This window comes from Priapulus caudatus, unplaced genomic scaffold (genome assembly GCF_000485595.1).
Source record: "Priapulus caudatus unplaced genomic scaffold, Priapulus_caudatus-5.0.1 Scaffold238, whole genome shotgun sequence".
Classification (NCBI taxonomy): Eukaryota; Metazoa; Priapulida; class Priapulimorpha; order Priapulimorphida; family Priapulidae; genus Priapulus; species Priapulus caudatus.
The window spans coordinates 215,333-226,213 of NW_014577299.1; the positions used below are offsets into that span (position 1 = coordinate 215,333).

A 10,881-nucleotide genomic window follows, 5' to 3' on the forward strand; every position below is an offset into this window, starting at 1 on the left:
TGTGTGTGTGTGTGTGTGAGTGTGTGTGTGTGTGTGTGTGTGTGTGTGTGTGTGTGTGTGTGTGTGTTTGTCTGCTCGATGTCTTTGCAACCGTATGAGGTAGACACTTCAAACTTGGTCCACATATATGTGCATCTTAGGGAGCGCTGGAACCCTATTGATTCTGAGTGACCTTGACCTTATTATCATATAATAATTAGGTATATTGTCATTAAGTATATTTCCAACGCTGGGTCATAGCGGAAGCACCGTACCATTGCTAACGCGGGGGGGGGGTTCCAGCTTGTTCATATACATGTAGTTAAATGTGCATTAAACATGAATCGATATATCTGCTTTGCAAGTTACATGTATGTTTGAGTGTGCATACATACATGCACGTAAACATCCAAAAACAAAAAGCACAGGCAGATAGTCGATCGGTTCAGTACAAAAACCAAACCAAGTTCAACGTCATCCATTACAAGTAGCAACCTCAGCCTACAAAATATCACAGGTGTAGTGATCGCGCATGCGGAGGATTCGCACTCTCCGAGTGCCTTTAGAGTTTATTACTGTACACGTGTGCTGTGATGAGGTAAACGTACCAGCTGATCTGATGATATAAGATGTACTCACTTCTAGGATGTCTTTAATCAGCGAAAACCGGAAATCCCATTCCAGCTTGATCGCATCGTTTTCCAAAATGTCCTGCGAAGGTGAAATTAAAAGACACCGCAAAAACGTTTAATGAAATCGGAACTTTGTTTCCTATACTCTAACGAATATACGCTGAATAGATGGTCGGCATAAGGATGAAAGATGATAAAGATGATACAAAAAACATGCCACGACATTGATAAATGTGGTTGTAAAAATAAAAAAATAAAAGATGGCAATGATAATTATGAATAATAAAAATATAACAAATATGCCATGACATGGAAAAATTGGATCGATAAAAATATAAAATATGGCATGGCATTGAAATTTTTTAATGTTAAAAAATGTATAAAACATGTGCCCATGGTGATGGAAAATGTGAATATTACGGCGCGCATGTTACCTGCGGGTTTAACTAGAAAATTAAATAAATAAACTGTGAGCGTAAATGTAGTAGGCATATTATTATATTATATATACTATATTATTCTTAGCATGACGAAGAGATGTAATTCTCGAAAGCTCGCGCATTAAAATTTTAACACCCTATTCCTATTTGTTTTCATATATATATTCCTAACGAATACAGCTATATCTGTAGAGGCACAATAGGTGCGAGCGCTATAGGTGTGAATTATAAGTGGGACCAGCTGCAATCAATCCCGTAAACATAAACTAAACAGGTAAAACACAAGCTATAGTCTGCGTGCTGTTGATCACATCGAATTATCCTATGTGTGTAATCACCTGGTATAAACGAAAGCTTGCTACACTGATTTCGCTTTGTTATGTGTAATCGCAGAATGTAAATGAATACGCTCGTGTCACAGACGAATTCCTATAGTACTTATACGCGTAAGCACGGAACAGAGAAAATGCTTACTGGACTAGATCCACTTACTGTATGAGCACAGAAAGGAGAGAAATACAATTAGATTAATACGTCTTATGCGCATGCAGGCAGAGAACGTAGAAAAACACGTGCTAGAATTAGTGCGCCTTACATTTTTGTAAGCACAGAACAGGCGTAGCTAACTTATTTTTCTTATTGGCACAATGGCCTGGGCGGTCTGTGGTCTGGGTAGTTAGCCGTGATCATAATTACCCATTGCCCATTTAATAGTGACTACTTATTATAATTTATAACTGTTATATACTAACTATGAACCCGCTCCCTTGCCCCCCCGATGGACGCGGCCCTGGTTATAGACTGGTTCCGCTCTTACTGATGTGCCTATGCGGGTTGTCTTCATCGGAGCTGTCGTCGTTGTTAAAACTGAGTCCGAAATCGGTGATTTTCAAAACGAAGCGGCCATCTATGACGCAGTTGGACGTCTTTAGCTTCCCGTGAGACTGGATAGGAGAGTCGTGCAATGCCATCATGCCCTGACGAGAGAGGCAAATATCGTGATAAAATAGAGGGCGGAACGCAATATAACGTAATAATAACAGTACATTGTACTGGTAATAATCGAAGCATAGAGTAATAATGCGGTTAAGGAGTAATAGAGAGTAAAGAGAGACGTGCAATGTCATCATGCATTAAATGAGAAAGATACACATCGTTATAGAATAGAGAGCGGAAAGTATTAGAGTAAAATAATTACAACAGTTTGTAGGCTAGTAGTAATAACGGTAGAGTAAAGAGAGCCGTGCAATGTCATCAGCCCCTCGGGTGAGAGAAATATACATCATAATAAAATACAGGAAGGACAGTATGACAAATGAATATCAAATTAAAATGATAATCACAAGTATAATTGATATGATAGTGATGTCATCCGCGATACCGTTGCATGTCCGGAATATTTTGATTCTGCTATTATGTAGATTCATCCTAACTTAAGAATATAATCTCTTGCGTTTTATACTCTATAGTTCTGACAACCTTGACGTTTTCACAACCTTTTAATGTTCGCTCACCGCTGTAGTAGTTCAACTTAGTAGTAATTTCCTCAATAATTATTAATTTTAATTTTCAGTAACGATAATGTCTGCACCAAGATAATAACGGATATATTAACATCCGGATTTTACGTACGTGTTTTTATTATCCTCCGAACGTAGTGAAGCGGAAGATATTGTTTTCGTGCTCGTTTGTATGTATGTGGCGGTGTGTGTGTGTGTGTGTGTGTGTGTGTGGTGTGTGTGTGTGTGTGCGTGTGCGTGTGCGTGTGCGTGTGCGTGTGTGTGTGTGTGTGTGTGTGTGTGTGTGTGTGTGTGTGTGTGTGTGTGTGTGTGTGTGTGTGTGTGTGTGTGTGCGTGCTGCTTGTGGTGCTGTGTCGTTTGTCTGCTGCGAGTCTTTGCAAGCGTATGAGGTAGACACTTCAAACTTGGTCCCACATATAGTGTTGCATCTTAGGCGAGCGCTGCGAACCCTATTGATATCTGAAGTGACCTTGCACCTTACTGCATCGACTACTAACTAATTAGGTATATTAGTCACTTAAGTATATTATCAAGCTGGGTCATAGGCGAAGCACGCGTACCCATGTGCTAACGCGGGTGGGGCGGTCAGCTTTGTTCATATAATGTAAGTGTAATGTGCATTAAATCATGAATCAATAATACGGTGGTGGCTTTTCAAGTTACTATGTATGTTGTGAGTGGCATACATACATGCACGTAAACATGCCAAAAACAAAAAGCACAGGCAGATAGTCGATGCGTTCAGTACAAACACAACCAAACCCAAGTTCACTCCATCCATTACAAGTAGCAACCTCAAGCCTACAAAATATCACAGGTGTAAGTGATCGCGCATGCGGAGCGATTCGCACTGTCCGAGTGGCCTTCTAGAGGTTTATTACTGTACACGTGTGGCTGTGAGAGGTAAACGTACCAGCTGAGATGAATAAGATGTACTCACTTCTAGGATGTCCTTTAATCAGCGAAAAACCGGAAAATCACCATTCCAGCTTGAATCGCATGTTTTCCAAAATGTCCTGCGAAGGTGAAATTAAAAGACACCGCAAAAAACTGTTTAATGAAATCGAACTTTCGTTTCCTATAACTCTAACGAATAATACGCTGAATAGATGGTCGGCATAAGGATGAAAAGATGATACAAAAAACAGCCAACGACATTGATAAATGTGGTTTAAAAATAAAAAAATTAAACAAATGGCAATGATAATTATGAATAATAAAAATAATAACAAAATACTGCCATGACATGGAAAAATTGATCGATAAAATATACATATGCATGGCATTGAAAATTTTTTAAATGTAAAAATGTATATAAAACATGTGCCCATGGTGATGGAAGAGTGGTGGAAACATTACCGGCCCGACGCATGTTGTACCTGCGCGGTTTAACTAGACAAATTAAATAAATCAACTGGAGCGTAAATGTAGTAGGCATATTAATTATATTAATATTATACTATATTATTCCTTAGCATGACGCAAGAGATGTAAAATTCTCTGAAAGCTCGCGCATTAAACATTTTAACACCCTATTCGGCTATTTGTTTTTCTTTAATATCATATACGTATATATCAGGAGTAGATAATAGGATTGCCCCTATTATGTCTTACTCATATATATAACATCATCACCTACCATATAATACAATATATATATGAATATCTATATCTATATTCTTATATACATATAATATTAATTATATCATCATATAGTACTATTACCCTGCCCAGAAATGTTCTGGTTTATCGGCGCGAATAGATCTTTTCCAAGCGAGAGAAGCGAATATTTTAAGTGTTTACTCCCCCGTTTATTTCTCAGATGTCTACGTGATGGCCACGTGCAACAGGGACAAAACGCGAGCAGATGACCCGTCTCCATGGCGGCCGTGATGCTGCGAAATCAGGCCGACGGCTTTTAACTCATTAGAGTGAATACGATGGGTGTCCGTATGGCTAGAACTATAGTGATCAGGGTTAGCGGACGCCAACGCTTAAAAGTGACTTAATTAATTAAATATCATATTGCCGCTAACTAAACCTACTAATTATTATGACGTCGCGTTCCGTTCAAAGCTGTAATGCACCTCTGACACCTTAAGTTGCGTTCGTGCGAAATTAGCGACATATACGTGATCCTGACAGGTACAAAGGATTGGTTTTTTATAAACGTTTCTCCCATTCGCCATTACGTTGTTACGAATGCACGATGAGGTATTGGCACTGGGTGGAAACAGTGGGAAGTGAAACGCGCGCGTAAACACGTGTCAGCGTGTAAATATACTCAGATTGCATTATGCAATAGTGATCAGCCGGAACATTATCTATAAGTGCAAACGCGCATTTATTCTATTATGTATCTGGCCTTACACGTTATCTACGCTATGGTCGCGCTTTTTCGAATTCCTGCATCTCACCGATTCACAAATCAATCAATTTGACCGTCGTGGCAATAAAACATCTGCATTATACTAAGTTACAATATATAATCAATAGGAGCATATTTCTACTGTTTCAATATACTCACATCAAATTCACTATAACGAATATTTACTTGTTATCACTTATTAACTAATAGCAATATACTGATATTTACTATAGCTACTAGTTTCCTACTATACACATATTGCTATTTACTGATATCACATCTACTGTATAACTTATTATTTACTGTATACTATTTAGACCATTATAAACCGTTTATACGTTTTTGGTATCATAGCATATAGTATATATGTATAGCCCGCATCGCTCCGTCTCTAGGCAGGTGTTGTAACCATCCGCGAATTGACGCCATATGAATCGGCTGCACGACTGCTATCAGAGCCAGCTTATAACCGCATGGTGTTTCTACCTCACTGGCTGCCTGCACATTGTCGTTTCCTTCGCTGTTTATTAAGTAGACCGTTTGATTGCGCAGTCAGCATTTGCCAGTATTTTCCGTCGTTTATAAAGGTTCGGCGGGCCGCAGCAGGAAGCGAAGTCGGTTTAAGCTGCCTGGCGTAACATTGCACCTGAGGGGCAACGCCAAACCGAAATATCGCCCGCACGGGCAGTCGCTTGGATAAACACACCACTCGCATCGTTAGTCGCATGTATACATCTACTGATAAGCCGAACGTGTGGCTCCGTTGTGACGGTGCACTGCGTGAGGGTGCCTGTGTGTGTGTGTGTGTGTGTGCTGTGTATTGGGCGACGTGCCGTGCGCGTTCGTTGTCGCGCATGTGCGCGGTGTTAATATGTGCTGGTAAGCGTGTTCGTATAAATTAATATGTGCGGTATGCACGTACGGGCCTCGTGTGCGGAGGTAATGCCGATGCGCCGCGGTGTTTCACATGTAATAGTTATCACATTATGTGCGCTCCATATTGTCATAAGATTATATAAACGCGATATTGTTTCCACACGAATCACTTTTGGCCTTGTCACTAGCTCGTGCGTTGCCATAGACGGCGACCAACGACCATAAACTTCTCGAATATTCACATTATATATACTAATATATAGATACTATATATTATCACCGCATGGATAGACGGTGCCTTGTCCTTAATTAATCTGCGGCATGCATTCGGCCGCTCCAGAGAGTCAATGCCATACTTAAGCAGAGGAAGCCCTAGCGGGACGCCGTTGTCGAAAATATCCATGACATTTTAATGAAGGCTGTTATAAACTAATTGGTGCCTAAAGTATTAATAAATGTTGAAATGAAGTGCTCGCTGCATAAAAGTTTCGGAACATTTCGGGCACGACACTTTTCTATCAATGTTTTCGCACAACCGGACACCGGCCGACTAGTTACAACGGTCCCGCTGTATCGGGATCAGATCGGAACGCATGAAAAATTTCCGGCTGAGAATGCGATAGTTTATACTGTAGAATAAACATATAACAACGTACACAAGGATGGTTTTCAAAGACACATCGTTGAAGTTATGCGCCCGTTTATCCAGGGCCCAATAAAGCGGGGACCGCTGTACCACGTGAACAACTCGTTAACAACTACATCGGTTCTAATAGCAATAACAAGATGTATGCATACCTGCAAGCTTCCCTTCGGACAGTATTCTATGAGTACCATTGTCTCCTGCTCACTCACGCATATTCCCATGAAGCTGGCGATATTGTCATGGGAACTCAATTCCCTCATCTAAATTTTGCAATCATATTTAAGACGAACAGAATTAGGCGTCTATTATAAGTTGAAAATTCAGTGTGCAATTGTCAGTTAGGGTTTCACTAACCTGAAGAGTGAGAGTTACTGCGAGCGAGAACAAATGTGATATTGACGCAAAGGCTCAAACTCAGTGTAACTAGTGCTCGCAAGTTAACTGTACTCTGTTACTGTAAGTACTCACAAGTTAATAAATATACATGCATGGCAAATTAACGATAAAAGATGTATGTTGAAATAAAACGAAAATGTTATTAGCTTAGTGTATGCGGTTGTGAAAATTGTTAAGTATATCATCACACTTCTGAATGGAAAATGCTCTGTATATCAGCTCTTACGTTTTTGAATTCCATTAAAAGATTTCGTGTGATGTTCACTTTCTTTGCGAGTTTCCGAACTGCCACCATCTTTCCCTACGGAGATAATAAACATCATTTATATAAAATAAATAAATAAATATAATATATATATATATATATATGATATAGTGTGTGTGTGCGCGTGGCGTGCGCGCGCGCGCGTGTGTGTGTGTGTGTGTGTGTTGTGTGTGTGTGTGTGTGTGTTGTGTGTGCGCGCGTGTGGTGTGTGTGTGGTGTGTGTGTGGTGTGTGTGTGTTGTGTGTGTGTGTGTGTGTTGTGTGGTGTGTGTGATGTGTGTGTATATAAATTATAAATAAGATAAATAGGGCAACGATAATACATGTCATCATTGCTTCAGTGATGTATTTTATGGGACATGCGTGCGCAATTACTAACAACTTAACGACAGCCATTACAACATATCGCCTTTATCTTTCCCCTTTCTTTTCCATCTCCTATCCTCTCTGACAGCTCTCCTCCCCTCTCTCTTTCTGCCTACTCTCTATATTCTCATCTTTCTCTTTCTCCGCTCGTATTTCTCACTCTCTTCTTTCTCTTTATCTTCCCGACTCTATTTCTGTCTCCTGTCCTTCTCTACCCCCCCTCCCCCCCCCTCTCTCTCTCTCTCTTTCGATGTCACGCTCCATCTCTCTCATTCTCTCCCACCTCATTGTATCGCTATTCCGTATAGCGAAGTCTAGAAGTAAGAGAATTGAGACGAGACTGCAAGAAGCCAATCTACACATGGATCGCGTTGCCTTTCTTGCAACCTCCGTTAGCAACGTTCAACGGTCAACTTGCAATGTATTCAGACACGGACAATATATACTCATTGTGTTGTAGCTCATTAGGACAGCGTTTATATATATTAATACTTATCATCATCATCATCATCATTATCATCATCGTCATCATCGTCATCATCATCACTCATCTCATCATCATCATCATCGTCGTCATCTCAGCATCAGCATCATCAGCAGCAGCAGCAGCATCATTGTCATCGTCATCGTCGTCATCATTAGCATTATTATTATTATTATTAATATTATTATTGTTATGTTTATTATTATTTTTCTATTATTATAGTGACTTACCTTATAGTTACCAACCGTCGTAAAAAGCTGACCCATGCCGTAGAATTCATGGAATTGCTATCTTGCGTTTTTCTCTGAAATATAAACATGCGTGTCTTTTTCGGTTCATAAATTTTTGTTTTTTGTTTAAAATTTCGTAATTAATTAAAATTTTGTTGGGAATTTGCGTCGAATCTGGCGTCGAACTGAGCAATTCGTCTGGGCGAGTTAAATATGTCTTCTTTGATATCATTGCTAGGTGAAAGAAGCTAAACAACTTCACATGCGTTTTTTGGCGCAGTCGCGACAAATTGTCGATTTTTTGTTGAACATTGTCGCTAGGCAGCGTCTTTGAATCGCTCCTATCGCCTCCACGGACTGGGTATGGCTTCTTATCTATCATTCCAGGTGGGTGGGTTCATGCACTCTACAGCTGAGATCATGCACCTATTTTACCTATATCAGTCTCACAACTTTGCGTTACGATATATACATAGTGTACACACCCGCGTACAACACAGCGTGCACGACGCACGCGGCGCACACACTACCCACACGCGTGCACCACGCACTACACACACACACCACACACACACACACACACAACAAACAAACACACAGAACACACGCGACACACACACACAGCACACACACAAACAAACAAACGAAAGCATCACTCATACACACACACCATCACACAAACACACCACACGCACACATGCACAAACAAACAAACAAACAAACAAACACACACAAACAAACAAACACAACACACACACCACCGTGGCAAGGTCTGCCCTGACTCATAGACATCAATCGATGCCGTAGTTCGCGGTCTTCTTCCCGTAATTTCAGGTCGGCCGATGTACGACTTCGCACCAGGTGCTCGCCAGGTTGCCTGCCAGGCTTCCATCCTCCTACAAGAAGAGATAAGATGACTGAGGAAGTGAGTGAGGGAAGACAGGCGAAGGAACGTCGAATCTCTAAAGAAAGGACACTGAGTAAGAGAGAGAATAGAGAGAGAGAGAGAGAGACGATGAGAGAAAGTAGTAGAAAGAGAGACTGATAAGAAGGGGGAAATGTTAGAGAAGAAGAGATATAACTAAAGGATGAGAGAGATAGACTAGATAGATAGAATAGATAGATAGAGAGAGAGAGAGAGAGAGAGAGAGAGTAAGAGAGAGCGCGCGCGACTAGAGCGAGGGTCAGATAAACTGAGAAAGAGAGAGCGCAGGAAAAAGATACAAATATAGCGTGAGCGAGATAGAAAGTTGGAGAGGAAGCGAAAAGACTGAAAGAGGGAAGAAGGATGAAGAGAGAGAGAGAGAAGAGAGAGACGAGAGAAAGAGAGAGAGAGAAAGACGAAAGAGAGAGAGAGAGGGGAGAGAGACATAGAGAGAGAGAGAGAGAGGAGAGAGAGAGAGAGAGTGCGAGCGAGAGAAACTGGGTCCACGCGTAGACGTACGTGCGTGCACAGGATTTAATATGAGGTTCAGTCATTCAGCATTAAATTGAGTGGGGATTGGAACCTGTCTCGTGGTCTATTGTAGTAACAACATTGAGTGGGAATCGTGGAACCTGTCTGCGTGCTCGTATTGTATGTAACAACATTGAGTGGGGATTGGAACGCTGTCTCGTGCTCTATCTGTAGTAACAAAGTGAGTGGGGATGGAACGCTGTCTCCGTGCTCTATGTAGTAACAAACATGAGTGGGATTGGAACGGTCTTCTCGTGCTCTATTGTAGTAACAAACATTGAGTGGGGATTGGAACCTGTCTCGTGGTCTATTGTAGTAACAACATTTTTCACTCATACATTTTTCACATATACGGCGTAATTACAGATCGTGTTCAACAACGAAACATCGTCTCACAGAAAACATCTAACGGCGAGAAGATAGCATCACAGAGAATATGTCGGTGGATGGCAGTGAGTCGTGTCCCGTTTATGGGTCGAGGTTTAATGTCGCGCTGGGATTGATTTGTCAGTTTCGCACGCATGTGAGACCTAAGCCGTCACGGCGTCGATAGCAGCTGTCGACGTGTGTTTAGGAATATTTAGCGTGATTGATTGGCTGCCTTTTTCACACACGGCTAGTCTGATTGATTTCGAGACACACACACACACACACACACACACACACACACACACACACACACACACTCAGCCACACACGCACGATACGCTCACACGCCACACACACACTCACATACGCTCACACGCACTACACACACAATAACTCACTGCATACACACACACACACACACACACACACACACCACACACACACACACACACACACACACGCACACGCACTACACAACACACACACACACACACACACACACACACTACACATCGGACAGACAGAGCAGCCAGACAGACAGATCGACACAACACCACGCCACACATACACACACCACAAAGCAAACAAACAACATAACACACATCACACACACACACCCAACACACGAAACATCCACACCATACACACGCATATAATATATATAATTATATATATACTATACGTATAACATGCGCAAGCGCCAGCGCAATATACACGCGTGAGAGTGTTACAAACGTTTGTACGTAAGCACAAACGATCATGCACAGGCACATTTGCATACATAATACCTCATCTCCTAACATTACAAGAAAGGGGATGCGAGGGTTTTTTTGGTGGAGGTTTGGGTCTGGGGTT

General features: G+C 41.3%; 1 protein-coding gene across 1 annotated transcript in view; it reads right to left on the bottom strand.

Moving 5' to 3' along the window:
• Positions 1-10,881, bottom strand: part of LOC106807869 (atrial natriuretic peptide receptor 1-like) — a gene marked incomplete in the record, with an annotated part of 36,830 nt that overhangs the window by 24,373 nt on the left and 1,576 nt on the right. The window contains 1 exon segment of the mRNA XM_014810361.1: positions 1,869-2,028. Within this exon segment, the coding sequence (XP_014665847.1) occupies positions 1,869-2,028 (160 nt within the window).